Genomic DNA, 25,885 nt, shown 5'->3' on the forward strand with positions numbered 1-25,885 from the left:
GGAAAACCTTCCCAAACTGAAGTCGTGCTGTTCTCTCCTCCAGCTTCCTAAAATCCTCCTCTTCTCTCTGGCACAGGTGGTCAGCTGAGCTGAGGTAGTCAGAACCTGCTGCCAGGGTGGCCTGGCTACAGGCTGTTAGTTCTGCAAAAAGCCAAAAAACTAGCTGTGAAGCTCACTCCATTGTTGCCACAGCTAGTGGATTCCCAGGGAAGTGGGTGAGAAAGCGTACATGGCCAAGATGCGTCCGTCAGCGATACCGGGACAGTCTGCCTACCTGTATGTGCTCCTGACATAAGTAGGTCAACAGGTCACCTGAGTGGAGTTCAGATGGTCTGTATCATGATACCTGACCCTTCCCGGGTTGTGCACTTGTCTTCGTGTATCATCCTTGGGTTCCTTTCATCTACGGGCACACGATTATAAGCTTGGAAAGAGCAGAATTCCTGTCTGATCAACTGGTTTATGGGATTTCCTAGAAGGATTTGCCGAGGCAGTATATCATTAGGAGTTTGCATTGAGGCACCAAAAAGGTTGGTGGATGCAGGGATGTCTGGCAGCTCAGGTGGTGGCGGGAGGTGAGCTCGGAACCAGGGATCCAGAGATTGGCTCCTGAGCAGCCAGGGGACCTTGGGCAGGAACCGCTGTCTGCGCTTGGTTTCCTTAATGGTAATGTAAAAGAGTTGGATTAGATGGTCTTGTAAGCGATGGCGAGCAAATGAAGTTTGAGTACCTCAAGTTGCCAGTTAGGCTTTTAATTCTCAATTTGTGTGCTTTTATCTGTACTAGTTGTATGGGTTTTTAAAAATCCAGGCCAATTCTTCCCCTCCCCACACCAGTTTTATTGCAATATAATTGACATAACATTGTACTGGTCTTACGTTCTGTGATTTTTTTTTTTCTTCTGTCGTAAATTTCAGACACAGCCAAGTGCTTATATTACTCATGATGACAGCTTCTGAGAGCTGAACTGGGCACCATCATGTATCCTGGGTCCTGCTGTGGGGATCGGGGGTCCCCTTGGGCCCCTACTTCACTGTCAGCTGGTGCTTCCTGCTGGCAGAAGGCAGGACAGCAATAGCCCGGAGCAGTCCCCCTCTTCCTTTCTCCACTTGGGATGTGGTTATGTGAGCCCTGCTTAGTAGGGTTGACATTTTCTCACTGATGGACAGTGGGTAACACTGGGTACAAAGCCCTTGGCAGCTTCAAATTCTCTCCACCATGTTTTTCCGCACTGAGCCCCCTTTGCCTAGCCTGGCCTCCTAGGGTCTCTGCCTTAACTGGAACCTCAGCTTTGCCTTGAAATATGCAAGCAGGCTCTCCTCCTGCACCTTCCTCCCCAGCCCATGAACCTAGCAGCATCCCACTAACCTTGGCCATTGTCACTCAGGTGTTAAGCCCCACGTACAAGCAGAGAAATGAAGACTTCAGAAAGCTCTTTAAGCAACTTCCAGACACGGAGCGCCTCATTGTTGGTGAGCGGGGTGACCTGGGTGTGTGGGGGCAGGAAGGAAGGAAGGCTGCTTCTCTGACTAGAGGGTTCCCAAGTGAGAGCGTCTGTCTGGGAACCGGGAGAGGAAACATCCAGAGTGCTGACCCAGTAATGGGGGCTCAGGGCTGAGCCCCATGTGTGTGATGGCCTCCAGAGCTGCCACTCTTGTGTCTGCAGATGGCCCAGCGGGGGACCGGAGGGGGAGTGGCATTAGCTGAATTGTATTGGCCTTTCTGCCTCTAATATTCTTGCTTCCTCTGCGGTTTCATCCATGCCTCTGCCTCCAGGCAGTAGGGTGTTTCACACCCTTCAAGTTCCCAATTGGAGCTGCTAGGGACCCCCTGGGCCACTAGGCTGGTATCTCTCACACCTCGTCTGTGGTGGGCAGCTGGGCTCCCTGGGGCTGGGGGGGTGGGGTGCGGGAGGCGGGGGGGGGGAGGGGGGGTGCGGGAGGGGGGGGCAGGGGGCGGGGGTGGGGGGCGGGGCAGTGCCTTGTTTAATTGTAGCGGTTTACTGAGAAGGCTCCCAGTCCCTGAGCTCCATCCCCCATTCTGCTGCAGACTACTCGTGTGCACTCCAAAGAGACATTCTTCTTCAGGGCCGACTCTACCTCTCCGAAAACTGGATCTGCTTCTACAGCAACATCTTCCGCTGGGAAACTCTGGTAAACATTGGGGCTTCCCTGGTGGTCCAGTGGTTAGGACTCCGAGCCTCCATTGCTGGGGTGAATGGGTTCGATCCCTGGTCAGGGAACTAAGCTCCCCACTAGCTGCATGGCCAAAAACTAAATAAAGAAAACAAACAAACAAACCTGAGACTTGCTCCCCGAGGCTGTCCCCTGGGCTGTGGCTGAGGAAGCGGCCTCCACTTTTGTTCTCTGGTTGACTTTGTGCTCTACCCAAGCCTTTGCATAATTCACAAAAGCACATGCTGGAGTCTTGAAGGATAGGTTTCTCTACCATGCCTTCCCCTCTTCCCTCCTCCTTGGGTATGGTAGAGAGTGTGAAGACCATTTGATTTTGGGCAAGTGCAGGTAAATATTTGTGCTTCCCTGGTGGCTCAGTGGTTAAAAAAAAAAAAAATACACCTGAAATACAAGAAACGTGGATTTGATCCCTGGATAGGAAAGATCCCCAAGAGAAGGAAATGACAACCCACTCCAGTATTCTTGCCTGGGAAGTCTCACGGATGGAGGAGCCTGGCAGGCTATACAGTCCATGGGGTCACAAGAGTTGGGCATGACTGAGTGACTAAACCACCACCACCACTGTCATAGCCACGCTTTCCGGGAAACAAACTCACTCAGAAGGACAATGCAGATAGTGGAATGCAGTTTATTACACCGGCGGGCCCAAGGCAGAGTCTCCTCTTAGCCAAGGACCCCGACCAGCATTTGTGAAAATCTTTTATACCCCATGTGTACGTGTCCAAACCCACCACCCCAAATTCCTTGAAACTTACATAAACAAAGGAAGGGTAAATACAACTACAATAACCCCATCATTCACGTGTTATGTGTTCAAACAGTTAATAATCAATAAGCTCACGGTTACATTCCAACCAGTTAATAACCTATCAGCCTGTGGTTACATGCCGATAGATACTGTCCAGGGGCAGGGGTGATTAGTGTCTGTTTCCTTTAGGTGATGAGTAACCTGGATACGATCTTTGAGGTTCCCCTGTCTGGAGGGGGAGGGGGTCTCATCCTTCCATTGTCGTTCCCACAGGCACTAAGCAGGGAGTTCAGAGTCCACCGGAGAGGTGGCCGAGCACGATCAGCACGGACAGGCCTCAGATGGAGTCCAGGCCCCATGAATTCCTTCTTCACCACCACAGAAGCAGAATAGTAGAGTCAGAGGAACCTTGACCTTGCAACTCGGCAGAACTGGCTTGTACTCTCTGGGTTCTGCAACCAGTTAGCCGTGCAATTTTAAGCTAGTCCTTTATTCTTCATTTGCCTGTTTCCTAGTCTTACAAAATAAAGTGAGAAATGATGACTAGACAGGTGACTATAAGGTCCCATCCAGTGCCAGGGTTCTGTGTTTCTGTAAGTGGCAGATGGTGATGTGATCTGTGCATGTTTATCAGGCTGTATACAAATGAGAAAGCAAGCTCCCTGGACCAAGAATCAAGAAACCCTTGAGCTTCCAATGAGGCTTGCTCTACAGCCTCTGAAATAAGGGACTCAACCAAGTGATCTCTGAGGAAGTTCCGTAGCAGTTGAGAAGCACATAGCCTGTGGTCTACTTCCTCTGTGTGAACTCGTGCCTGAAGAACACGCTTCACCTGTTAATTAACTCTCTTAATGCTGCCTCTTGCTTGTTTTCCTTCTCTGTCTCTGTGTGGATGCCAGCTGACTGTGCGTTTGAAAGACATCTGCTCCATGACTAAAGAAAAGACAGCTCGCCTCATCCCCAACGCCATCCAAGTTTGCACTGACTCAGAAAAGGTAAGTAGGGTCTGACCTTGGACTTAATACTCCCCCAAACCCTAGTCCCCGTACTTCTGGCTTCCTACCCTTTAGTTGCATTAATGAAGAGGCCGGTATGATTAGGGTGAGAAGTGGTAAAGTGATGTGGGTTGTGGAAACCACCTCTCTGGTGGGCAGGTGCTTAGAGTCTAGCAGGGTCGTGAGAGCGGAGTGCTAGGACGTTGAACTTAGAGCCAGAACACCTGAAATAGAGTCCCGTGGCTGTAGGTACATTATGTAATCTGAGCCTCAGTTTTCTTACGTGTGAAATGGAGCCAGTGATGCCTATTTGTCAGAATCTTGGAATGACCTCCCACATTTGAAAACAGAAAATTGTAAAGGTCTAAACAACGTTAAGTTGTGTTATTATGTATCCGGACAGCTCATCAAAAGAAGTGAGGAGTCTGATAGGAAACAGATTGTCTATATTGTTGCCATGGGGAAGATGTAGTAGATAAAAGCTAGAGTGGAGAAAGCCCTGTGATCTTTGACCTTTAACCAGGCCCTGAAGACTGATACTTTCAGGGCTAAAGATGGACTGAACACAGGTCTACAATGCCCTTTGGCTCAGGCACCTCAGGATCAAGCCCCCTGAGACCTCAAGGTCCGATAGTCTTTGCTTCAAGTTCTGCTTCTGGCATGAAGCAGCTTTGTGATTACAGGGATCACCTACCATCACCACCCTATTTCTCTTTATTGAATATTAGCAGTTGAGTTTATTTTCCAAGGTTTTAGTGTGGTTTAAATGAAGTAGTATTTGTGAAGCACCTAGAATGTCTTCAGTAAAATCTGGTTTTCTGTCGCATTCTTCCCGCATATTATAAAAGACTCCCACAAATGTGTAGGCTTCTTGAGAGCAGCAGTTTCTTTCTGTTTTGTTGTTGAGCTCAAAATATGTAGAAAAGTGTTTGCACGTGCATTAGTGTATGTTCATGCAGAAGAGGGCACACACTGATATTCAAGTGTTTGCTGAATTAATGAATCAAAGGGTGACTAGTGGGTTTACCTTCTCCTTCCATTGGGCTGGTTCCCAGCTCACCGCTTACCAGTCTATGTACAGAGGCAAAGGAAGCTTTTTATGGAGGTGAAAACTTCAAACCAGAAAGAGAAGCACTGAGCAGGGTTGGATGAACATTGAAGGACTCAGAGACAGTAGGTGACTCAGAGGTCTCGGGTGCCTGGGCCACGGCAAAGGACTTGAAGACAGTGGGTAGCTCAGCAAGCTGACCCCTTTCACTGCAGAGCCCTGTGCTGTCCTCATGGGTGCAGTAGAGGATGGAATAAGTAGCTTTTAAACATTTTCTTTTTTTTTTTTTTTTTAATTTTTGGCCATGTCACGCAGCATGTGGGATCTTAGTTCCCTGACCAGGAATCAAACCCACATCCCCTGTGATGGAAGCATCAAGTCTTAACCACTGGACCACCAGGAAGATCCCTCAGTAGCTTTTTTAAAGGAAGGAGTCCCATGTCTCCATCCATTATTTCGTAAGTCTTCACAGACATTTCTTGCCATTTTCTCTTTCAATCCAGCACTTTTTCACTTCATTCGGGGCCCGGGATAGGACGTACATGATGATGTTCCGGCTCTGGCAGAATGCCCTCCTGGAAAAGGTAAGTCCTGCCTGGCTCCTTCCTCGGCCTCAGGATGCACGCGCACTAGAATGTCCCTGCCGCTTGGTGGGGGCCACTGAGGTGACTGCTGTTGCTGCAGCATTGCCCTACTCTTAGGAAACCCCTGCTCCCCCCTGGTTCCGGAATTCCTCCAAGTATGCAATAACGCGTTCTCCGCTGCTGGTGACTCAGGTGCCGAGACTAGCATGTCCTCTTAAGTGAACAACCTCCTGGCTGCCTGGAGCGAGGCCCTGTTGACTTAGGACACTCAGTTCTGCTGTTTTAAAATGTACTGGGGTTTCAATCAGGCGTGGTAAAACACACAAACACAGGAATAACTGTCATGAGGAAGAGGTTTTTATACTCACAGATCTCTCGAGCAGAGGCCCAGCATATACCATACAGGAAGCTCCAGGTTAGTCAGGAGGCAGAGAGAGCAAGGGGACAGCAGAGTAAGAGCCTTCATTTCACAGGAACGAATGAGTGTTGCTGTTGCTTAGTCGCCCAGTTGTATCTGACTCTTTTGCAGCCCCATGGACTGTAGCCCACCAGGCCCCTCTGTCCATGGAGTTTCCCAGGCAAGAATCTTGGAGTGGTTTGCCACTTCCCTTTCCAGGGGCTCGTCTTGATCCAGGGATCGAATGTGCATCTCCTGCATTGGCAGGTGGATTCTTTACGGCCGAGCCACCTGGGAAGCCTAAGCAGGTTTAGGACGGGCTAGTTTGAATGTTTCATCAGGCTTCAGGATAGAGAGACTTCTCTCCAGAGAGACCGTCCAGGGATAATTAGTGCAAGAGAGAACTGGCCTGGAATGTAAGAGCTAGAAAAGGGAGGTCCTTGGGGGTGTGGGCTTTGGCTTGGAGGCTTTACCTAGAAAAGGTGTTTTTCCTCGTGGGGTGATTTTTATCTGTAGAAATTAGCTAATCCTGCAAGGGTCAGGCCCTCCACAGTCAGCAAGGCCTTAGATGTCAGAACATGAAAACACAGAAAATAGGATTGGGAGTTTATGATTAGCAAATGCAAAGTATCATATATATAGAATGGATCAACAACAAGGTCCTACTGTATAGCACAGGGAACTCTATTGAATATCCTCTGATAAACCAAACCGGAAAAGAATATGAAAAAGAATATATTGATATATATGTATATGTGAATCACTTTGCTGAACAGCGGAAATTAACACAATATTATGAGTCAACTATACTTCAATAAAATAAGCCTTTTTTAAAAAATACAGAAAGTAGGAAAGTAGAGTTAATACAGCCACCAGTTGACCACCTGAGTGAAGGGGACTTTGTGGGAGATGCAGATGAAGGAGACATGGCTGAAGGTGACAGAGAATTCCCATGCAGATGCCAAAGTGGGGGGTTAAGAAACAGCCTCCCTGCCAGAGAAAGAGACTTAGAGGGGAAGTTATATGATTATATAATAATTCCAATTATATATATGACATGTATATAGTTAGGTATAATGTGTGTATCTACCTTGACTCTAGCCCAAACTTACCATCATCTAAAGGAAATTGAACAGATGTGTTATTTAGAGCTTCTTCTAACCTGAAAGTCTGTAGCCCTCGTGTAAATCCTGATAACTGGAGTTGATCATCAACCTTTATCAGCCACAGATAGTGGCAAAATGATAATGCGTTTGGGTCTCCACTGGCAGGTTTGAGTTTTCAGCTCACAACCACTGTCATTTCTAAGACAGGGTCATCCATGTGGTTTGCAAAAACTCTCACAAAATAATCAAGAATTCCGCCTGATGTGCAGAGTCTGCCAACTGTGCCTGTCCCGGCTGTGGTCAGACGAGTGGAGCCTGGTGGACTCAGGCAGGGAAGGCTGCGTGGGGAAGGCGATCTGTGAGGAAGGGGAGGGCATGGTCCCGCAGCGAGGCAGGTGTGTCCCCGGCACGGCGGATGGTGTCCATGACAGCTGGAGGGAGGAGGTCCAGATACAGGAGAAGCAAATGCCTTCCTCTGGGATCGGGAGAGCGAATACTGAGAGCTGACCCCCGACACACACACACACCACAGAGAGCTGCCCCCCGACACACACACACACACACACACACACACACACACACACACACACACACACACACCCTGGACCTGAGAGCTGACCCCCGACACACACACACACCACAGAGAGCTGCCCCCCGACACACACACACACACACACACACACACACACACACACACACACCCTGGACCTGAGACCTGACCCCCGACACACACACACACCACAGAGAGCTGCCCCCCGACACACACACACACACACACACACACCCTGGACCTTGCACATACACACACACACACACACACACCCTGGATCTTGCTGGCTCAGAGAGAACTCCGACTCTGCTATTCTGAGCATTTCTCCACTGGAAACCTGAAACCCTGGCTCATGGCATCCTGCCCGCTGCCTGCTTCTTAAACTGTACCTTAAAACTGGTGGTGGTTTAGTTACTAAGTCGTGTCCGACTCTTGTGACCCCACGGACTGTAACCTTCCAGGCTTCTTTGTCCATGGGATTCTCCAGGCAAGAATACTGGAGTTGGTTACCATTTCCTTCTCCAGGGGATCTTCCCAACCCAGGAATTGAACCTGGGTCTCCTGCATTGCAGGTGGATTCTTCACCTACTGAGCTATGAGGGAAGCCCATACCTTAGAAGGGTGGCATCAAAAGAAAGCTCAAATTCCTTATCAGGTCTATTGGTGGGAACATTTTTTACTGCTTCTGTTTTTCTTCACATTTCTCTTTTTCACATATGTATCCTTCCCAATGTCTCTCCCTCCCCCCAACCCAGGACTCATCCATGGTCTCCACCTTTGACCTTCATTCTTTGACATTCTGTTGCCTCTTGCCTGAAACTCTGAACCTCAGTGAGATTTAACCTTTCTTAGGACAGTGCTTTTGAGAAGAATATGTAGACATCCAGTGAAATGAGAAAAACTATATATGGAACTATTACATAGACCTGTAGGCGAACTGATTGTGATTAAGGATAAATCACAGGCAGTGAAGTGAGAGTTGGATACAGTGACCTTTGAGGCCCCTGAAGCTGTGAGAATGTCAGCTTCTTTCCAAGCACAGGAACTGCCCAGCTGAGGAATGGGCCACCTTGGAGGTGTCACACCTCATTCCTGGATCTGATCCATTGGGGCCTGTGAGGCCACTGTTACTATCAGGAGATTCCTGCTGAGTCGGGGAGACTGACTCAAAGGTGACTCATTATGAGTCCAGCTCAAAAGCTCTGTGATCATTTTGGCCCCAGAGTACCTTGGTTTATGCTGCTTAATGCCGGGCTTCACCTGCAGGAGCAGGAGGCAGGCAGTCCAAGGGCCCATCGGTCCTGCTATGCAGACCTGAGTTGAGGGAACAGGTCAAATTTCCTGGCTTTGCTAAAAGCTGTGTTCTTAGGGGGAAAACTGAGATCTGGAGCAGAGGGCGAGGCAGGGGTGGGATTGTCGTGGAGCTGCCGCTCTCCACTTATCCAGCCAGGGAGGGTGGAGTTTGGCCTCTCGTCCCCCGAGGGGGTCCAGCTGACCTCAGGGCCCCTGAGGAGAGCGGGCCCGAGCCTCGCCGCTGTCCCCTCAGCCGCTGTGCCCCAAGGAGCTCTGGCACTTCGTCCACCAGTGCTACGGGAACGAGCTGGGCCTGACCAGCGACGACGAGGACTACGTGCCCCCCGATGACGACTTCAACACGATGGGGTGAGCGAGGCAGGGGGCCGGCTGCCTGCGGGGAGCCTTTCCAGAGGGGCGAGGATGGCCAGAGAAGGGCATCTAAGTCAGGCCCTGAGGGAGGCGAGGGGGGCACCCGGGAGGGGGCTGTGGGAAGCCCCTCCCAGATGGAGGAAGTGGGTGGCTGGGCCAGCCAGCCAAGGCCAGGTGGGAAGTGGGAGGTCAGGCTGGAGTCTGAGGGCCACTGGGCCAGCATGATTTCCTCAGAGGAGGATGAGAAGCCAGGGAAGGCTTCAAATAGATAATTGATGAGACCTGACTTAACATTTTAACATCACTGTGGCTCCTGGGTTGAAGATAGACTGAAGGGGAACCAGGGCAGACTGGCTAAGAGGCTGCTGAATAATTTAGATCCTGTAGATGAGAGGTGATGGTGGTTTGGACCAGGAGGGTAGCTGTAGAAACAGCAGTAAGTGGTTAGTTTCTGAGTATATTTGGAAGATAGAGCCAGACATATTTTGGAGGATTTGCTGATGAGTCAGAAAGGACCCACAAGTGGCTTTAAGGATCCACCATCTGGAAGGATAGAGTTGTTCTGATCTGAGATGGACAATACTAGAAGCAGAGCAGCTGTGAGGGAAAATTGGGAGCTTGATGTTAGGCAAGTTGAGTTTGGGATGACTGTTAGCCATGTGGAGATGTCACGTGGGTATTTATGTGTGTGAGTGTGGTGAGGTCTGGGCTCGGGCCATAACCTCGGAGGTTAATTAGTGGCTGATATCACCAGGTGACTGAATTAACATAAGAAGCAGCTCAGGGACTGGGCCTGGGAAAGAGGCAGCAAAAGAAGTCACAAAAGAACATCCAGTGAGGTGGGAGGATGCTCGCAGAGTTTGGTGTCCTGGAAGCCAAGGGAAGGATGTTGTGAAGAGAGGGGGCTACCGCTGTACCACATGCTGTTGATGGGTTAGAGCGGTGCAGGCAGGCCTGAGGGAGAGGTGTGGTGGTCGTGTCAGAGGCATAGAAGAATAGACGGCAAGGAAAGAGCATCAGATGTGCAGTGCCTAGGCCTGCGCTCAGGTAGCGCTTCTCACACTGAAGAGTATCATCACTTCACTCTGTATCTCCTTGATTGTCTCTAAAATGCATATCATGATTTACGCAGAGTTGTAACGCATCCAGATGTGGTAACGTGTAGAGGTTAGATGCCGATGAGAACCGTGATGATGGCCTCTCCCTTGGGAGAAGCTACAATGGCATACCTGCGGTGTCCGCAGAAGGGTGCCCGCCTTTATCTCAAGGAGGGTTTTTCCTCAGTGTGTGATGCAGAGAAGTTTGCCCAGAATCTGGGCAGCACCAGCAAAGGGCACTCGTTCAGAGTCCTGTCCTAGTCACTATGGGAAGTCACATGTATGTTCAGAGCACAGATGTTTGATTAAGATGGTCAGGTTGGGGTGGGATGGGATGCCAATGGGCAAAAAAGGAATTTTAAGACAAATAATGGTCGTATTTAAGAGAATGCCTGGAAAAGGTGAATTTGCAGATGGAGATTTTACCATGGGAAGGAGGGCTAAGGTGAGAAGGAGGTTTTAGAAGGGCAGTTCAGAGGCAAGTAGTGGCTAGAGGAAGGTCATGGACACAGCAGAGAAACAGACAAGCCCGTAGAATTTTAGGAGTGTGAGTTTCTCATGAGCTGGCCGTCTTGGCCACCAAGGTTAACATAGGTGCATGTTATCTCTCTTTTCAGCTACTGTGAGGAGATCCCCGTAGAGGAGAATGAAGTGAATGACAGCTCATCCAAAAGCAGCATAGAGACCAAGCCAGATGCCAGTCCACAGCTGCCCAAGAAATCCATCACCAACAGCACCCTGACGTCCACGGGGAGCAGTGAGGCCCCCGTCTCGGTACGGGCATGGAGCCCTGCCTTGCTGCCACCCCAGCCCGGGGAGCAGGCAGAGGGGAGGCTGGTTATACCATGGTCAGCTTATGCAGAGGGGTTCCACATAAATGAGTGTAGAATCCAGAGCTGGGTTCTCAGTGCGGCGGGTACCAGATTTTGTTTGGCTTCTGAGCAGATGAGAATCATTTCAAATCCATTGTATGGCTTTGCCCTTGGTGGCCTGCCGTGATCAGCCCGCTGGTGGAGAACTCTTCCAGGTCTTCTTTTCACTGCCTTGATCCAAAGTCAAAGTCATGAGTACAGGACTGCAATACTGCTCTCTGCTCATTCATTCCGTAAATCCTGATGGAGCCCTTGGTATAGACACTCAAGGTTACCTTCCTGCTTTGCTGACTTTGCAAAAGACATAGCAATGTGGAAGAAGGAGTCTGTCCTCTGGGACTTGGTAATGGAGTGAGTAGAAGCTGGATGAAGGAAGTGTCCGGGTATGAGTTGGCAGGTAGAAGAAAGGGTTCCCAGAAAAGGGAGCCTTGTGTTCTAGTGGTTTAGGAGTCAGACCACTTGGCCTTAGAATGAAAACATCCATTCAATGCCTAGTTTCCATTTTCTGTCTTTGAAGTTAACTTGTTTTTTAAGTTATTGTGTCTGAGGTTTTTTTTTTTGTTTTTTTGTTTTTTTTTTTTGCACTGGTCTTTGTTGCAGCCTACAGGCTCTGTAGTTGTGGCGTGGGAGCTCTCTCGTTTCAGCGTGTGGGCTTAGCTGCTCCAAGGAGGCATGTGGTAGCTTAGTATCCTGACCAGGGATTGAACCCACATTCTCTGCACTAGAAGGCAGATTCTTAACACTGGCGCACCAGGAAAGTCCCTGAGGTTAACTTTAACATGTAAAGAGGTGTACCTGTTCCCTCCCAGGGCTAAAGGGAGAATGAATCAAATAGTGCTTAAGAAGCCTTTTGAACCTCTCAGGAAACAGGGCAGTAGTGGAGACAGGCTCACGTGGTGATAGGATGGTAGAGGCCTGGGCCCAGAAGAGGAGCTGGACTAAAGGATCTGGCTATGCCCACATGTGGGGCTTGGGGTCAGGAGAAGGACAGGGCCTCCTGCTGGGTTCTGTCTTCCACAGCAGAACTGGGGAGAACCCTGTCCCCCACATCCCGGGTCCCGAGCATTCTGAACGTGCAGGCCCCTTCTCTGTCTCCACCCCAGTTTGACGGACTGCCCCTGGAGGAGGAGGTGCTGGAGGGCGATGGGTCCCTGGAGAAGGAGCTCGCCATTGACAACATCATCGGGGAGAAGATTGAGATCATTGCACCCGTGAACTCCCCTTCGCTGGACTTCAACGACAACGAGGACATCCCCACCGAGCTCAGTGACTCTTCCGACACCCACGATGAAGGTGGGCGTCCACAGTGGGGGCAGAGTGGCCCTCCCTCTCTCCAGACATTTTGAAGGCTTAACAGATGTTGCCATATTGGAGACGGGAGTCAGTCTGACTTTCCGGCAGAAGGGTGGGTGGGTAACAGCTCTTTTTCAAAAAAGATACTCTTGTTATTAGCAAATATCCCTTTTGGGGGGAACTCACTGTAGGATCCTTGTCATTTCGTGTTTGTCTGTCTTTGCTAAGCAGCTAGTGCTTTATCCTGGCCCTTTAGTCTTGTCACTGCACGTGGGCACTGGCTTCCCTGCAGCTCTGCCCATCAGTGCTTATGCCACCAGCAAACTACCAGCCCTCTGTCCCTGGAAATTCGTCGTTGTTGTTTAGTCACTAAGTCGTGTCCGACCAACAAAGAGATGGAGAAGCAGCAGCTGTGACCTAAGAGCTTGTTTTCCCAGAGACTAAGAATAGAAAGCGTTCAAACAGGAAGAGCTGATCAACCATAGGAGCTGACTGTGGGATTTGGTGGCAGCCTTGAAAAAAAACACTCTCAATGGAGAAAGTTAGTCACTCAGTCATGACCGACTCTTTTGCGACCCTGTGGACTGTAGCCCCCCAGTCTCCTCTGTCCGTGGGATTTCCCAGGCAAGAATACTGGAGTGGGTTGCCATTTCCTCCTCCAGGGGTTCTTCCGGACCCAAGGATCAAACTGGCACCTCCTGCATTGGCAGGCGGATTCTTTATTACCTGAACCACCAGGGAAGCCCCTGGAAAATAGTTAGGTTTTAATAGACACTTGCTTTGACTCCAGCATGAGGGTATCAGACCTAGTCTGTTGCTGTCAGATAGACTGTGGAGATGGTGCTTCTCTGACGTTTCTAAGTAGGTGGCTTCTTACTTCCCTCCTGCAGAGGGTTTGCATCTCACCCTCTCCCAGGAACGCGCTGCCTCTTACATTCCAGGGCGAGAGGCCAGATGCTCAGTGTTCGTGAGTGTGGTTGACGAGCACTCTGAGTTGGTGGCGGGGTCTGACGTGAGCCTGTGCCAGCAGTGCTCACTTAGCCGTCTGTGGACGGTCTCTCCTGTGAGTCACCTACAGCAGTATCTCACCTGTGGTTGGCTTGCCACTGCCGTCTCGGGCTGCACTGGTGGCCGCTGTGTGATAACAGGGGTGCCACCCTTGTAAACTGAGAAGTGAGTGTCCCTCCCAACTGTGCCCCACAGTCCTCATCCTGCACGGTCGTGGGCACGGACCCTCCAGGATGCTCTGAACTTCTCCGGGTCACAGGGATGCCAGAAATGTCAGCGTCCTGCTTGAGATCAGACTCCAGCCCTTTCGGGTCCCTCATTCAGGGCCTGTGCGGTGCTGAGGGCTCAGGAGGAGTGCTGAGGTTTGAGCAACTCTCCTGTGCTCTGAGGGGCTTCCTGCATGGCTCAGCGGTAAAGAATCTGCCGGCCTATGCAAGATACATGGGTTCAATCCCTGGGTCGGGAAGATCCCCTGGAGAAGGAAATGGCAACCCACTCCAGTATTCTTGCCTGGGAAATCCCATGGACAGAAGAGCCTGGCTGGCTATAGTCTCTGTCTACATGGGATTGCAGAGTCAGACATGACTGAGTATGCACACACCTGTACTCTGAAACTTTCTTCCTGTAGAAAATTAAATTTATTGGAGTCATGGGGGTAGAGACTGCTTTATGGAAGGAGAGCAGACCTCACATATCACAGATCTCCGCCCTGTAGTCCAACCTAGAAGCTTTTATATAAACAGACTCATCAGCATCCCTGGACACACCTGTGCCCTGGGCTGTGATGACATTTGCTGTCACTTGTGGTTTAACTTATAGACAGTTGATAACTGATCCTCTGGGTTCCGACCAGCAGGCCCAGGGAGTAGTCATTTATATTATATTTAAACTTTAGTCTAAAAGACCACTTTAATTTGGAAGGTTTGAAAGTATAAGGGCAAATAGCGGATTCATGAGCTCTTTGTAAATGATGAGTGAATGGGATGCAACTAGAGTCCCATTGCGCTAGTCCCATTGGCATCCAGTGTGCACGCCGGCCGAGGAAGGAGGCTGATTGACACGAAGCCACAAACAGTGGAGCCAGGGCTCCCCCGCCCCATCTGAGGCCTCCTTTGAGCCTTGGTAGCTATTCCCATATTAGCCACAGAGACATAAGTGCCCTGGGGGTGTCCCTGGGGTGTCCCTCACCTTCCCTGCCTACCCTCCTCATCCTCTCTGTGCAGGGGAGGTCCAGGCCTTCTACGAGGACTTGAGTGGCCGGCAGTACGTGAACGAAGTCTTCAACTTCAGCGTGGACAAGCTCTATGACCTCCTGTTCACCGACTCACCCTTCCAGCGGGACTTCATGGAGCAGCGACGCTTCTCAGGTCTGTCCGCCTCCCCAGGCTGGTGCCCCCACCCCTTCCCTCCCTGTCTGCTCTGCTTTCCTCTCCTCCCCTCCCATGTGCCCTCCTTTTCCCGGCCACCTGATGGCCCAGGGTGCCCCCTCTCTGTCTGCACGCAGTTCTGGAGCTCCCCGGGGCCCTGCCAGCTACTCCTCCCCACAACACTGTGGCTGTACTTGTCCTCTGCACCCGGACCTTCAGTGTCAGACCCCAAAGGCTCAGCAGCGAACAGGAACCCCAGGGCTCACCACCTAGCTGAGAGAAGCAGCTACCATGTCCTGGTTGGCACGTGCCGTCCACCAGGCACGTGACCCTGTATTGTCTCATTCAATCCTCCAGTCTGCCCTGGGTGCTGGTATTGTGGTTGCCATGATACCAGGGAGGGGCCTGGAACTCAGACCCCTGTTACCTGCCCAAGATCATGCAGCTGAGAAGAGGCCCAGCCAGGATTCAAACCTCGGAATCTCCTTGCTCCTGTGCTGCCGCACCCCGGGGACCAGTAAGGCTGCTCAGCATCCGAGCCTGTGGAGGAGCCCTTGGGCACCAGCGCAGCCCTCTGCCAGGAAGAGGGGCGTGCCGAGGGCAATGGGAGGTCGCGCCTCAGAGGAGAGGGCTTCTTCCCAAGGATCCCAGGCCCCCATCACAGTAGCACCAGTGTTGCCAGCACCCCCGTAGGTGGCCCCCAGGACCTCCTGCCCTAGCCCAGAACAATCCGCATTCCGGAGCCTGTGTAGGTCCTCGGCCAGTCTACAATGAGCCTCTTTCTGCTCGCACGCCCCCTCCTCTCTGCCTCCTCCCCCGGCCCTTTGACTTCCTTTGGGGGATGCCAGTCGGCAAGCAGTGCAGCCGAGAGAAGGTCACTGGAGGGAGACACTGAGAGGTGGGAACAGCAGGCCTTTTTCCCTCCCTCATCCCCCGGCTCCCCTCTCCCCTCAGATATCATCTTCCATCCGTGGAAGAAGGAGGAGAATGGAAACCAGAGCCGAGTGATCCTTTACACCATCACCCTCACCAACCCTCTGGCTCCCAAAACTGCCACTGTCAGGGAGACACAGGTGAGCTGAGGTCGGGCGGGGATGGCCTCTGTCTTGCTGTAAAGGATTCGGGAGAGAGACGTCAGGGTGAATGTCTGGGCACGAGTGATGTTCAGCCTCGGACCTGGGTCCCCGTTCAAATCAGGAGCGGGCTGGGGGAGGTCGTCGGGAAGGAGGGGTCTGTCCAGTCTTGCTCCTCTTCAGCCCTGGCCCCCCGCCCTTTCTTCCCCGTAGACCATGTACAAGGCGAGCCAGGAGAGCGAGTGCTACGTGATCGACGCCGAGGTCCTCACGCATGACGTCCCGTATCACGACTACTTCTACACCATCAACCGCTACACTCTCACCCGCGTGGCCCGCAACAAGAGTCGACTCAGGTGCTGTCTCTGCGGGCGGGCAGGTTCAGAGCAAGCCCCTGGTGCACCTGGGGGACCCTGCATCAGACAGCACTGATGTGCTCCTGAGGAGGAGGGAGGCAGGGTGTGTTGGCTGTGAGCTCATTCTTTATTCTGTCTTTTCTCTGAATACTTCAAGACCCACCCCACGCCCTTCCCCCAACCTGACAACTCATACTTCTCCACCACATGTTTCCTTCAACCCCTCTGTGTATCTCTCTCTCTTTTGTTTTAAAATATTTATTTGGCTGCACCAGGCCTTAGTTGCATCATGCACCATCATTAGCTGTGGCAGGCAAGATCTTTTCTTAAGTGCAGCATGTGGGATCTAGTTCCCTGACCAGGGATCAAACCCGGGCCCCTGTACTGAGAGGGAAGAGTCTTGGCCACTGGGCCACCAGGGAAGTCTCTGTGTCTCTCTTTAGTAAAAGGGTCAGAACCACTGCTATTTAGTGGCTGTTTGCAGTTTATAAGTATTGTGTAGTTACTTGACCTCCATGAACTAGATTCTTCAGAGTAACCCAAGGAGGTGAGTTTGTCCTCACTTTTCAGGTAAGAAAACTGAGGGTCATTACAAGATGAGTAACTTTTCCAAGAGTCAAAAGCACTGAAACCCAGGTCTCAGAGAAGCGAATCTCTGCCCCTCCTGTCCTGCTGAATGCTGGGAATATTTTGAGTTTCCAGGCATCTTCCTGATGGGCAGCCATCCAGGCCAGCAGCAGCCCACCCATCACTCTATTCCCAGCACCCAGGATGGGGCCTGCACACAGCAGAGTTAGAAGGTGTTGATTGAATGATTAGCCCGATGCTGTTTATGGCTGTCTGGGGCACTGTGATGTGCGTTTCGAGGATGGAAAAAATTTAGACTCTGACATTTTAAGAAGCTTGTAGTTGGATTGAAAAGCCAAGACACACACCCATCTGAGAATAACTGGGTCGTGTACCTGTATCTTAGACCAAAATCTTTTTAAGGAGCAGAAATTCACTCTTGTCATTCAAATAGAATAGGAGTTTGGTAAAAGGCTGCAGAGGGGTCTTTGGGGAGTCAGGAAGATTAAATGAATGCCCACACCTCAGAAAAGGGTCTGAATCTTTCTCGTCTTCTAATTAAAAAAGAAAAATCCTTTTTGGCTTCTGTGAGAGCAGCCCCTCCCATCCCACTCTTCTCTTTTCCCTCCCTCTCTTCTCCCTTCTCTCCTTCCTTCCTTCTCCTTTTTTCCTCCCTCTCCCCACCCTCTCCCTTCCTTCTCCTCCCTCTGGCCCCTCTCTCCCTCTCGCCCCTCTCTCCCTCTCCTGCAGGGTCTGTGTTCCTCACTTCCAGATTCCTTGGAGGGTCATCCACCTGGATGTCCTTTCTGCCCAGCTCCCTTGGAGGTAGCTGCTTGTCCAGCTAGACCCCCACAGAGCCCACCCTTAGTCCAGGAAGTGGTTGCTGGGAGCGGGGTGAGGGGCCATGGGCGTGCACACATCGGACTGGGTGGAGTCCCTTCTTCCTCGTGAGGGCAGAGCCGGCAGCCTTAGATGTGGGGAGTGTCGGCAGTAAGAGTGAACCTTCAGGAGAGCAGAGCAGCGGCTGAGCAGGAGCTGATGCTTCAGGAGGCCAGGCGGCAAGAGGCCCACGGGCAGAGCAGGAGCTGGCAAAGTGCTGGGGAGGTGGAAAGCAGGAGGCAGGTGGCAGCCAATGAAACTCTTAAAGGTGGAAGGCATGAAGCCCAAGACTCTGCCTTGGGCTCGAAGTCTCTGGAGACAGAGAGAAGGGCCCTGGGCCCTCCCAGGAGGAGACCCCATGGTGTCACGGGCGAGCTCTGAGCTGGGAGTCAGGGCCCTTCATCTTAATCTTTGGTCCGCTTACAAATTCTCAGACTCAAGTTTTCCCACCCCTAAAATAAGGATAACCCCACTAGCTTCACCTGCCTCCCGGGATGCCCAGGGAAATCACATGATGTCATGGATGCAAACCTGTAAAGGGCAGCGTGAGGCTGCTTTGACCTTAAACCTGAAGTTTCCTGTTCCCAGCAGAGGAGGGTCCACCCAGGAAGGGGCTGATCTTAGTTCTGGCTTGCTCCTCAGGGTCTCCACAGAGCTGCGCTATCGGAAACAGCCCTGGGGGCTGGTGAAAACGTTCATCGAGAAGAACTTCTGGAGTGGGCTGGAGGACTACTTCCGCCACCTGGGTGAGCACCTGCTGATGCTGCTGGGTGAACCGTCCCTCTGTCCCCGTTCAGGGAGTGGGAGGCGGGGGCAGGGGGGAGGGGGGCTTCACGGGGCCCCTGAGTCTGCCCAGAAATGGGTCCATGTATGTGAACATGTGCATGTTCAAGAGACTCTGACTGCAGCCTTTATGAGATTGTAATTGTGACGGGGGGGCTTCCCTAGTGGCGCAGTGGTAAAGAATCCACCCGCCAATGCAGGAGACATGGGTTCGATCCCTTGGTCAGGAAGATCCCCTGGAGGAGAAAATGACAAGCCACTTTGGTATTCTTGCCTGGGAAATCCCATGGACAAAGGAGCCTGAAGGGCTGTAGTCCATGGGGTCACAGAAGAGTCGCACACAACTTAGCGACTAAACCACAATTGAAAGGATCTGTGAAACCCCCCCAGAATGAGCCTGAGATGTAGACGCACTGGTGGTAATACTGTTATGAGGAGGAAATAGCCATCGAAGGCATCCACTGGGAAGTGTGACGTGCCCCGAGTTGCATGTGTGAGGGTGTGTTGGAAGCCTTTGCCTACACACTGTTGAGTGACCCAGAAAGAGGGCTTTGGGCTGGGCTGGGTCCCAAGAGAACTTTCTAGGGCTCAGGGGCATCCCTGAGGGACCCCCGCCTTCCAGGCAATGCCCCAGAGTCCGGTATGGGAACATGGTACTTTTGGAGGACATTCAGCTAGGAGTGGACAGAGCTGCTCCGGAGGGCAGTATGTTAGGTTGGAGGCAAGGGCACGTGGCCTCTTAACGTGGTCTTTTGACCCGGACAGAGAGTGAGCTGACCAAGACAGAGAGCGCCTACCTGGCGGAGATGCACAGACAGTCTCCCAAAGAGAAGGCCAGCAAGCCCCCGACGGTGCGGAGGAGAAAACGGCCCCATGCCCACCTGCGGGTACCACACCTGGAGGAGGTGATGAGCCCCGTCACCACGCCCACTGATGAGGACGTGGGCCACAGGATCAAACACGTGGCCGGTGCGTGCCAGGTGGGGGCAGGGGTGGATGTCTCGGGGCTGTGGGCAGAGCTCCCCGCCTGAACCAGGCACACGTGCACACTCACCTTGCAGCCTGGGATGGACTGGGTATGCCTGGCTCACGACTCATGAAGTCTGAGGCTCGGGATGCTGTACTGCAGTGGTCTTCAACCTTTTTGGTACCAGGGACCGGTTTCGTGGAAGGCAATTTTTCCATGGACTGGGGTGGAGGGTGGGGTGGTTTCAGAATGATTCAAGCTCATTACAGTTATTGTGCACTTTATTTCTACTGTTATTACATCAGCTCCATCTCAGATCATCAGGCATTAGATCTCAGAGGTTGGGGACTCCTGCTCTGCTATTTCCTTTTGCCCTTTAGCTCCCCAGTCCCTCCTGTACCCCTGTACGTGCTCTGTTGAACAAAAAGTATCTTTGCGTTTTTGCTTCCATGTTCCCTGAGCTCCATGGCTCCCTGAATGAGCTTGAGCCTGAAGCTCCAAGTTCTCAGGAAAGGTTCCAGGAGAAGCTGAAGCTCAGACCCCAGTGTTACTTTGTAACACAAAGGCCTGGGGGTCCAAGGTGGCCGCCTCCTCCCAAGGTGTCTCCCTCCTCCCATGGAGCTGTTCACACCCTCCTTTCTTTGCTCAGTCATGGAAACCTGCAGCGGGGGTTTTTCAGACTATGCTCTGCTCCCCCCTCCCCGGATATTGGGGTGTTGATCAGAGCTGGTTGGGGCAGGAGAAGAGGCAGGGGAAGGAGGAGGGTGTCAGCCTTCCGTGTCCCTCGACCGGCTTCAGCTGGAACACTCCCATCTTATTCATGTGTTTTACATACAGAACTTCTGACTAACTTCTCATTTGAATAAACTGGCCCTCAGCATTCACGTGACTTTCTCAGCATCACGTGGCCGGTTGGGGATAAAGCCAGTGCTGAAAGCTGCCTCTGGCCCAGCCCAGTGCTGCTTGCCTTCCACGGCTGCAGGTCTCTTTGTCCTGCATCTGCAGGTCCCAGCTACAGGAGTCAGGTGGTTTTCTCAGCCGTTCAGTCACTTCCCTTCTAGTTTCAGAGGGCTGAGGGCTATCCACGAAGCACGTGGTTTCCGAGACAGCAGCATCATGGACAGCTCTGTGCAGGACCGGCCTCGTGTTGGCTGGTGGCGGGCTCGCGGGCCACGTGATGACGGCCTCTTCCTTCTCCCCACAGGTTCCACGCAGACGCGGCACATCCCCGAGGACAGCCCCAACGGTTTCCACCTGCAGAGCGTGTCCAAGCTGCTGCTGGTTATCAGCTGTGTGTAAGGGACCCCAGCTCTCCCCCAGTCCCGCCCCCACCCCTTCCTTTCTCGCCTGCCCCCTCCTCCCCATCTGTCTTCCTCAGGCGTCCAAACACCCCCGCTGCTGCCCTGGTTTTTGCCTTCGCCTCTGGTCTCTCTCCAGATTGGTTGCTCTGTCTGTCACTTCTTGCCTCTTTGCTGCTTTTTTCTGTTTTAGTCAGTGCTTACTGTGCTAGGCCTTCAGGACTCAGAAGAAAACGCTGCTTACAGCATCCATGACAGGAACTCAATTTCAAGTGGGTCAGACGGGCAGCAATTGATGCTTACTGCAGTGTCGGATAAATGCTAATACAGAGATGCTACAGACATTTTAGGAGCCCATTCTTTTGTTTGTGATAGGTGTTCTGAGTGTCTGCTCTGTGCTAGGCGTTGGGAGTGTGCACTTAGGGGCCCACCCTTTGACTGGATGGCCAGACACAATCGATGACTGGAGTCCAGGAGAAGTGTGTGCTTATTTTATTTTAAGCAATGTATAATCATTGCCATAAGCTATAAAACTGTGGACTCAGTAACTTGCACAGGAAGTTCATTGAGAGAAATGAGAATGTAAGGTGGGAGGGCTTCCCTGGGGGCTCAGATGGTAAAGAATCTGCCTGCAGTGCAGGAGACCTAGGTTTGATCCCTGGGTAGGGAAGATCCCCTGGAGAAGGGAATGGCTACCCACTCCTGGGAGATCCCATGGACAGAGGATCCTGGCGGTTACAGTCCATGGGGTCGCAAAGAGTCGGGCATGACTGAGTAACTAACTCACAAAGTGGGGGGACACAGCTCTCTGGAGTGTCAGCCCAGAGCCTGCTCTGAGGACTCTCATCCGCCCTGGGCAGGAGCAACTTAGGCTGCTGCGTGCCGACCGCTCCCCATTTTGGTTGGGCCACTGCCCGGCAGCCTGGCCCTTCCTGCCTGGGGCTGTGCTGGGGGATGTGGGGGCACGGCGGAGGGAGCTGGGGACTCGGGAGCTGCCCAGATGCTGGCCTCTCAGGTGTGCCCCGGGCACTAGGCCGTCCGCAACCCTGTCCTGCTCTTTGACGCCCACCCCACGCCCAGCCTTCATGCCTTCACTGAGGCGTTTTCAGAAGCACGGAAGCAGGCAAACAGCTCTGCCCACCAGGAAACTGGGAAAGAAGCCCTGGACTGACAGGGCTGGATTTGCACTATCAAAAAAATCACCCTGATGGCAGCATTGTGTATAGAATAGACAAGAACAGATGGGAGGCAGGGAGGCCAGTGGAGTAGATGGCAGTGATCTCAGCGAGAGGGGCTGGTCAGGCTGAGATGAGGGCCCAGAGGTTAAGGCTTGTGCCACCTGGTTATGTAGCGAAGCATGAGGACTTTCGGGTCCACATGCCCGTGAAGGTTGTGTCGTGGACAGAAACCTGGAACTTAGTGAAAAGATGTTGCAGAAGGTACTATCAGTCCCGTGTTTCTGAGGTTGTCCAAATGGACGTGACAGATAGATAGTTGTCAGTGTGGACCTGGAGCCTAGAGGGGGAGTTTAGGCTGCAGTTGCTGACTCATTTGTCAGTAGCATCAAAGCCATGGTGTGCACGAGACCATCATGGCGGAGAGTGTGGAGTGTGAGAGGGGAAATGGGCTGAGGACAGACCTGGGGACCAGGTAGCAGGACTGTGAGTGTCAGGAGCGGGGCTGTCTTGTTCACTGTACCTAAATATGTAACATAAAAATAGATGCAGATCTTCTGACTATGACTATGGCATAAGCAGCCCACATACTTTTACAAAAGTAAGTACAAAGACAACTGTAAGACCAGTAAAAATCCACATTCAGCAGCAGCATTTTAATGTCGTTCCTACCACTATTAAAACTGAATCTCTGATGTTGGGTTTGCTTAACAGAAAACTCTAACCTTGGGTTAGCTCTCTTGCAGCTCCTTCTGTGTCTTATTGTAAGTAGAGAAGATCAGGTGGCCTGAGTAAATTGTATAGTGTATTAAGTCACGTTGGAGCGCTGATAGTTTAGGATATTCAGACCTCATCTTTCAACCCTAGAGCGTCCAGGCAGTGGGTCTGCTCCCAGCGTGCAAGTGGAACCTTCGAGAATAGTGCAGGGTGTCTGTCTAAGTGGCCCAGGCCACCGTAAGCATGCCCTATGGCCATCCAGCCCTCGCATCTTTTCTCTGTTTAGACCACCCTCAGGCCTTCCCTTGAGCCACATTGAGGGGTGTCCCTTGGCCTCCGCTGAGCACAGACCAGACTGTAAGCACAATCCCAAATGCAGGTGCTGAAGTGGTTGTAGGACACCTTGAAGAGGTGGCTTTCAGAAGATCCAGGTGTCTGGTGCAATTAAAGGTGGTATCATTGAGATGCAGTACATCACTTAGAAGTCCTTGTTGGAGAGCTCAGAGAGCCCCAAGAACACAGCTGAGTAGCCCCAGGGATTTGTAGCCGCCCCTTTAAGGAAGACAGCCTTCCAGAGTGCTGGAAGCTGGGGTGAGAAACACGGAAACACATGCCACCTGTACCACACATTTTGAAAGGTCAGAGACGTGGCATAGATTTTCTTTTCTTTGTTGGTCTTTTTTCCATCTATTTATCTCCCCATTTTTGTCATTCCTTTTCCTGTGTGTCTGGACCTCCTCCTTTAATGAACGTAACCACACCCCTCATGAGGGGTTTCACATACATCCCTTCCATGGGGGGCTTCACGTACACATCCTCTGTGCTCAGAGTCACCCCAGTAGAGTGGGTATCATTGGGAAACTTGATAGGAAGTTAAGAGGCCTCAAAGCCGGGAGCCAGGCTTTGTGCCCAGTTCTGCATGTCTACGTCCTGTCTGTCCCAGAGTCTTCATCTCTCTATCTCGTGAACCTTAAGGCCACTGAGGCCTAGAGGAGAGAATTCTCAGGCCCTCGGTGACTCTCCATTTCCCACTGGGTCCAACCCCAGTTATCCTCCTAGCTCCGGCCTACCCCTGCGAAGCCTCGGCTGGTCCCCGTGCCCCCGGCGGGGCTCTGGCAGATGCACAGAGGAGCCGGGAGCCCTTGGGCAGCTGTGCTAACACCTGGGATGTTATAGACCTGGGATGTTATAGGACTTCTAAGTTAGGTGTCGGGGGTCAGAGCTGGGAACCCCCCTGAAATTCCTCCCGGGGTTTGGGTTGGTAGGAGGAAACTTGTCTCAATTGATCTCCCTTGAGATACCAAGGGTCCACTTACAGCCGCCCCATCCCTTCCTCGCTCGCTGTCCTCATCTTCTGTTTCCTCTGCTCCTGGTGTTTCTTTCTCACTGTCTCTCTGGCTCAAATTAAGCACAGCCTCCCCTTTCCCACACGAGTCTATTTCTAACCTCTGCCTCCTCCCCACTTTTCTTCCTTGCTCCCATTAGGATCTGTTTCAGGTACTGACTCTCTGATCGCTTCTTTCACCATCTCTTTTCCTCTCCATCCTCCTCTCTTCCCCCAGCACCCACTTCGGGGTGATTATGTGTTCTCCTTCTGAGGCCTTCACCCCACACACCCCTCCACGTCCTCCTGCCGTGCCCCGGCCCCTCCAGGCGAGAGTGCGTGTCTCTCTCTGTCTGTCTCTCTCTGCCCCTTGCTGCATTCCTCCCCGCACCTCCCCCAGCTCACTTACTCACTCGCTGCGATGCTTCAGGTGACCCAGTGGTCAAGGACGGTGGCCTCTGGGGTGGGGTGCATCCCTGCCTCTGAGAGGGAGGGGGCCCTCCTGGACTCCATCTCATGGCTGCTGTTTCCGCCCCCCGCCCCAATCTCCTCCAGTCTGGTGCTGCTGGTCATCCTCAACATGATGCTCTTCTACAAACTCTGGATGCTGGAGTACACCACCCAGACCCTCACCACCTGGCAGGGCCTCCGGCTCCAAGAAAGGTAACCCCAGCCTCTTCCCTTGCTCCCCTCCGTGTCTCAGCTCCTGCCTCTCAGTCTCTGGGATGGCCCTGCTGCCCTTGTTGGGGGTTGGGTAACCCTTGGGAGTGAGTCCATGGCTGAGCTCTGGCAGTTGTCCCTGTCGTTTAGTCTGTTTCTGATTTGGGGCACAGGAGACCCTCTGCAGGACAGAGTGCTCTGATGTGGGGTCTGGGCTCACAGGACGTAACTCCAGCTGATGGGGTACCCCTTCTCCTACCCCACAGGTTACCCCAGTCCCAGACAGAGTGGGCCCAGCTCTTAGAGTCCCAGCAAAAGTACCATGATACGGAGCTCCAGAAATGGAGGGAGATCATCAAATCCTCAGTGATGCTTCTTGACCAGGTGAGACGCCCCTACGTGCCCTCCTTGCCCTGGTTTGCTAGACGTGGACCATCTTCCCTGCACTCTGAGAGGAGCACTGTCTCCATCCCCCAAACTTTCTCCTCCATCCGTTCTTCTCCAGGCCAGCCATGGGTCTCATTTTAGAGCCATCCTTGAGTGCGCGGTTGGAAACACCCGGGTTCCCCAAAGTTACATCAGTGAAATAACACAGTGGATTTGCAAGAGGAAAAAACTATAGGTTAGATGGAAGGAGAGCTATTTTTTTTTTTCTGGCTAAGCCATAGCCATCTGACAGGCATTTAAAGAGATAGCTCCCTTCTTACAGAGATTTACCTTCCCAGAGGGCGTGTCTTTCTGGTCCTTTGGATGTGTTCCATCCATCCTTCACCACCTACTGCCCTCAAGACAGACGCAACACACAGCATTCAGGATGTGGCTTTTCCTCAGAGGTTGTTCTGAGAGCCTCCTGCTGTCTGAAAACTAGATGCATCTATTTAAGAAAGTCCTCCTAGGGCGAAATCATTAATTTCATTTCATCAGACAGAGGTGGAATCCTGCCCATGCCACTAACTAGCTTTTTGACCTTAAGCAAAGGATTTAGTAACAGTGACCTTCCATTTTTTCATCTATAAAATGGAAATTGTAATCATTGCTTCATGAAATTGCTGTCACATTTGCTCTTATGCCACATAGGCACTCATTAATATTAAATTTTCTTTCTCCTTCATGGTTTGGTCTCTTAGTTCTCAATTAAGGAGAGAGAATTTTAATTCAACT

The 25,885-nt window shown here is 52.0% G+C and overlaps 1 protein-coding gene across 8 annotated transcripts in view; it reads left to right on the forward strand.

The window, feature by feature from the left end:
* Positions 1 to 25,885, forward strand: part of GRAMD1B (GRAM domain containing 1B) — a 196,042-nt gene that overhangs the window by 162,290 nt on the left and 7,867 nt on the right. For all 8 annotated transcript variants that reach the window (XM_061146327.1, XM_061146353.1, XM_061146362.1 and 5 more), the window contains 15 exons: positions 1,388 to 1,472; positions 2,050 to 2,153; positions 3,843 to 3,938; positions 5,490 to 5,570; positions 9,170 to 9,285; positions 11,003 to 11,159; positions 12,361 to 12,550; positions 14,782 to 14,925; positions 15,880 to 15,998; positions 16,212 to 16,354; positions 18,443 to 18,546; positions 19,349 to 19,552; positions 20,755 to 20,845; positions 24,620 to 24,727; positions 24,991 to 25,108. In XM_061146327.1, coding sequence (XP_061002310.1) covers positions 1,388 to 1,472; positions 2,050 to 2,153; positions 3,843 to 3,938; positions 5,490 to 5,570; positions 9,170 to 9,285; positions 11,003 to 11,159; positions 12,361 to 12,550; positions 14,782 to 14,925; positions 15,880 to 15,998; positions 16,212 to 16,354; positions 18,443 to 18,546; positions 19,349 to 19,552; positions 20,755 to 20,845; positions 24,620 to 24,727; positions 24,991 to 25,108 — 1,860 coding nt within the window. The remainder of the gene's footprint in view (positions 1 to 1,387; positions 1,473 to 2,049; positions 2,154 to 3,842; positions 3,939 to 5,489; positions 5,571 to 9,169; positions 9,286 to 11,002; positions 11,160 to 12,360; positions 12,551 to 14,781; positions 14,926 to 15,879; positions 15,999 to 16,211; positions 16,355 to 18,442; positions 18,547 to 19,348; positions 19,553 to 20,754; positions 20,846 to 24,619; positions 24,728 to 24,990; positions 25,109 to 25,885) is intronic.

This window comes from Dama dama, chromosome 1, assembly GCF_033118175.1.
Source record: "Dama dama isolate Ldn47 chromosome 1, ASM3311817v1, whole genome shotgun sequence".
In the NCBI taxonomy this organism is placed as follows: Eukaryota; Metazoa; Chordata; class Mammalia; order Artiodactyla; family Cervidae; genus Dama; species Dama dama.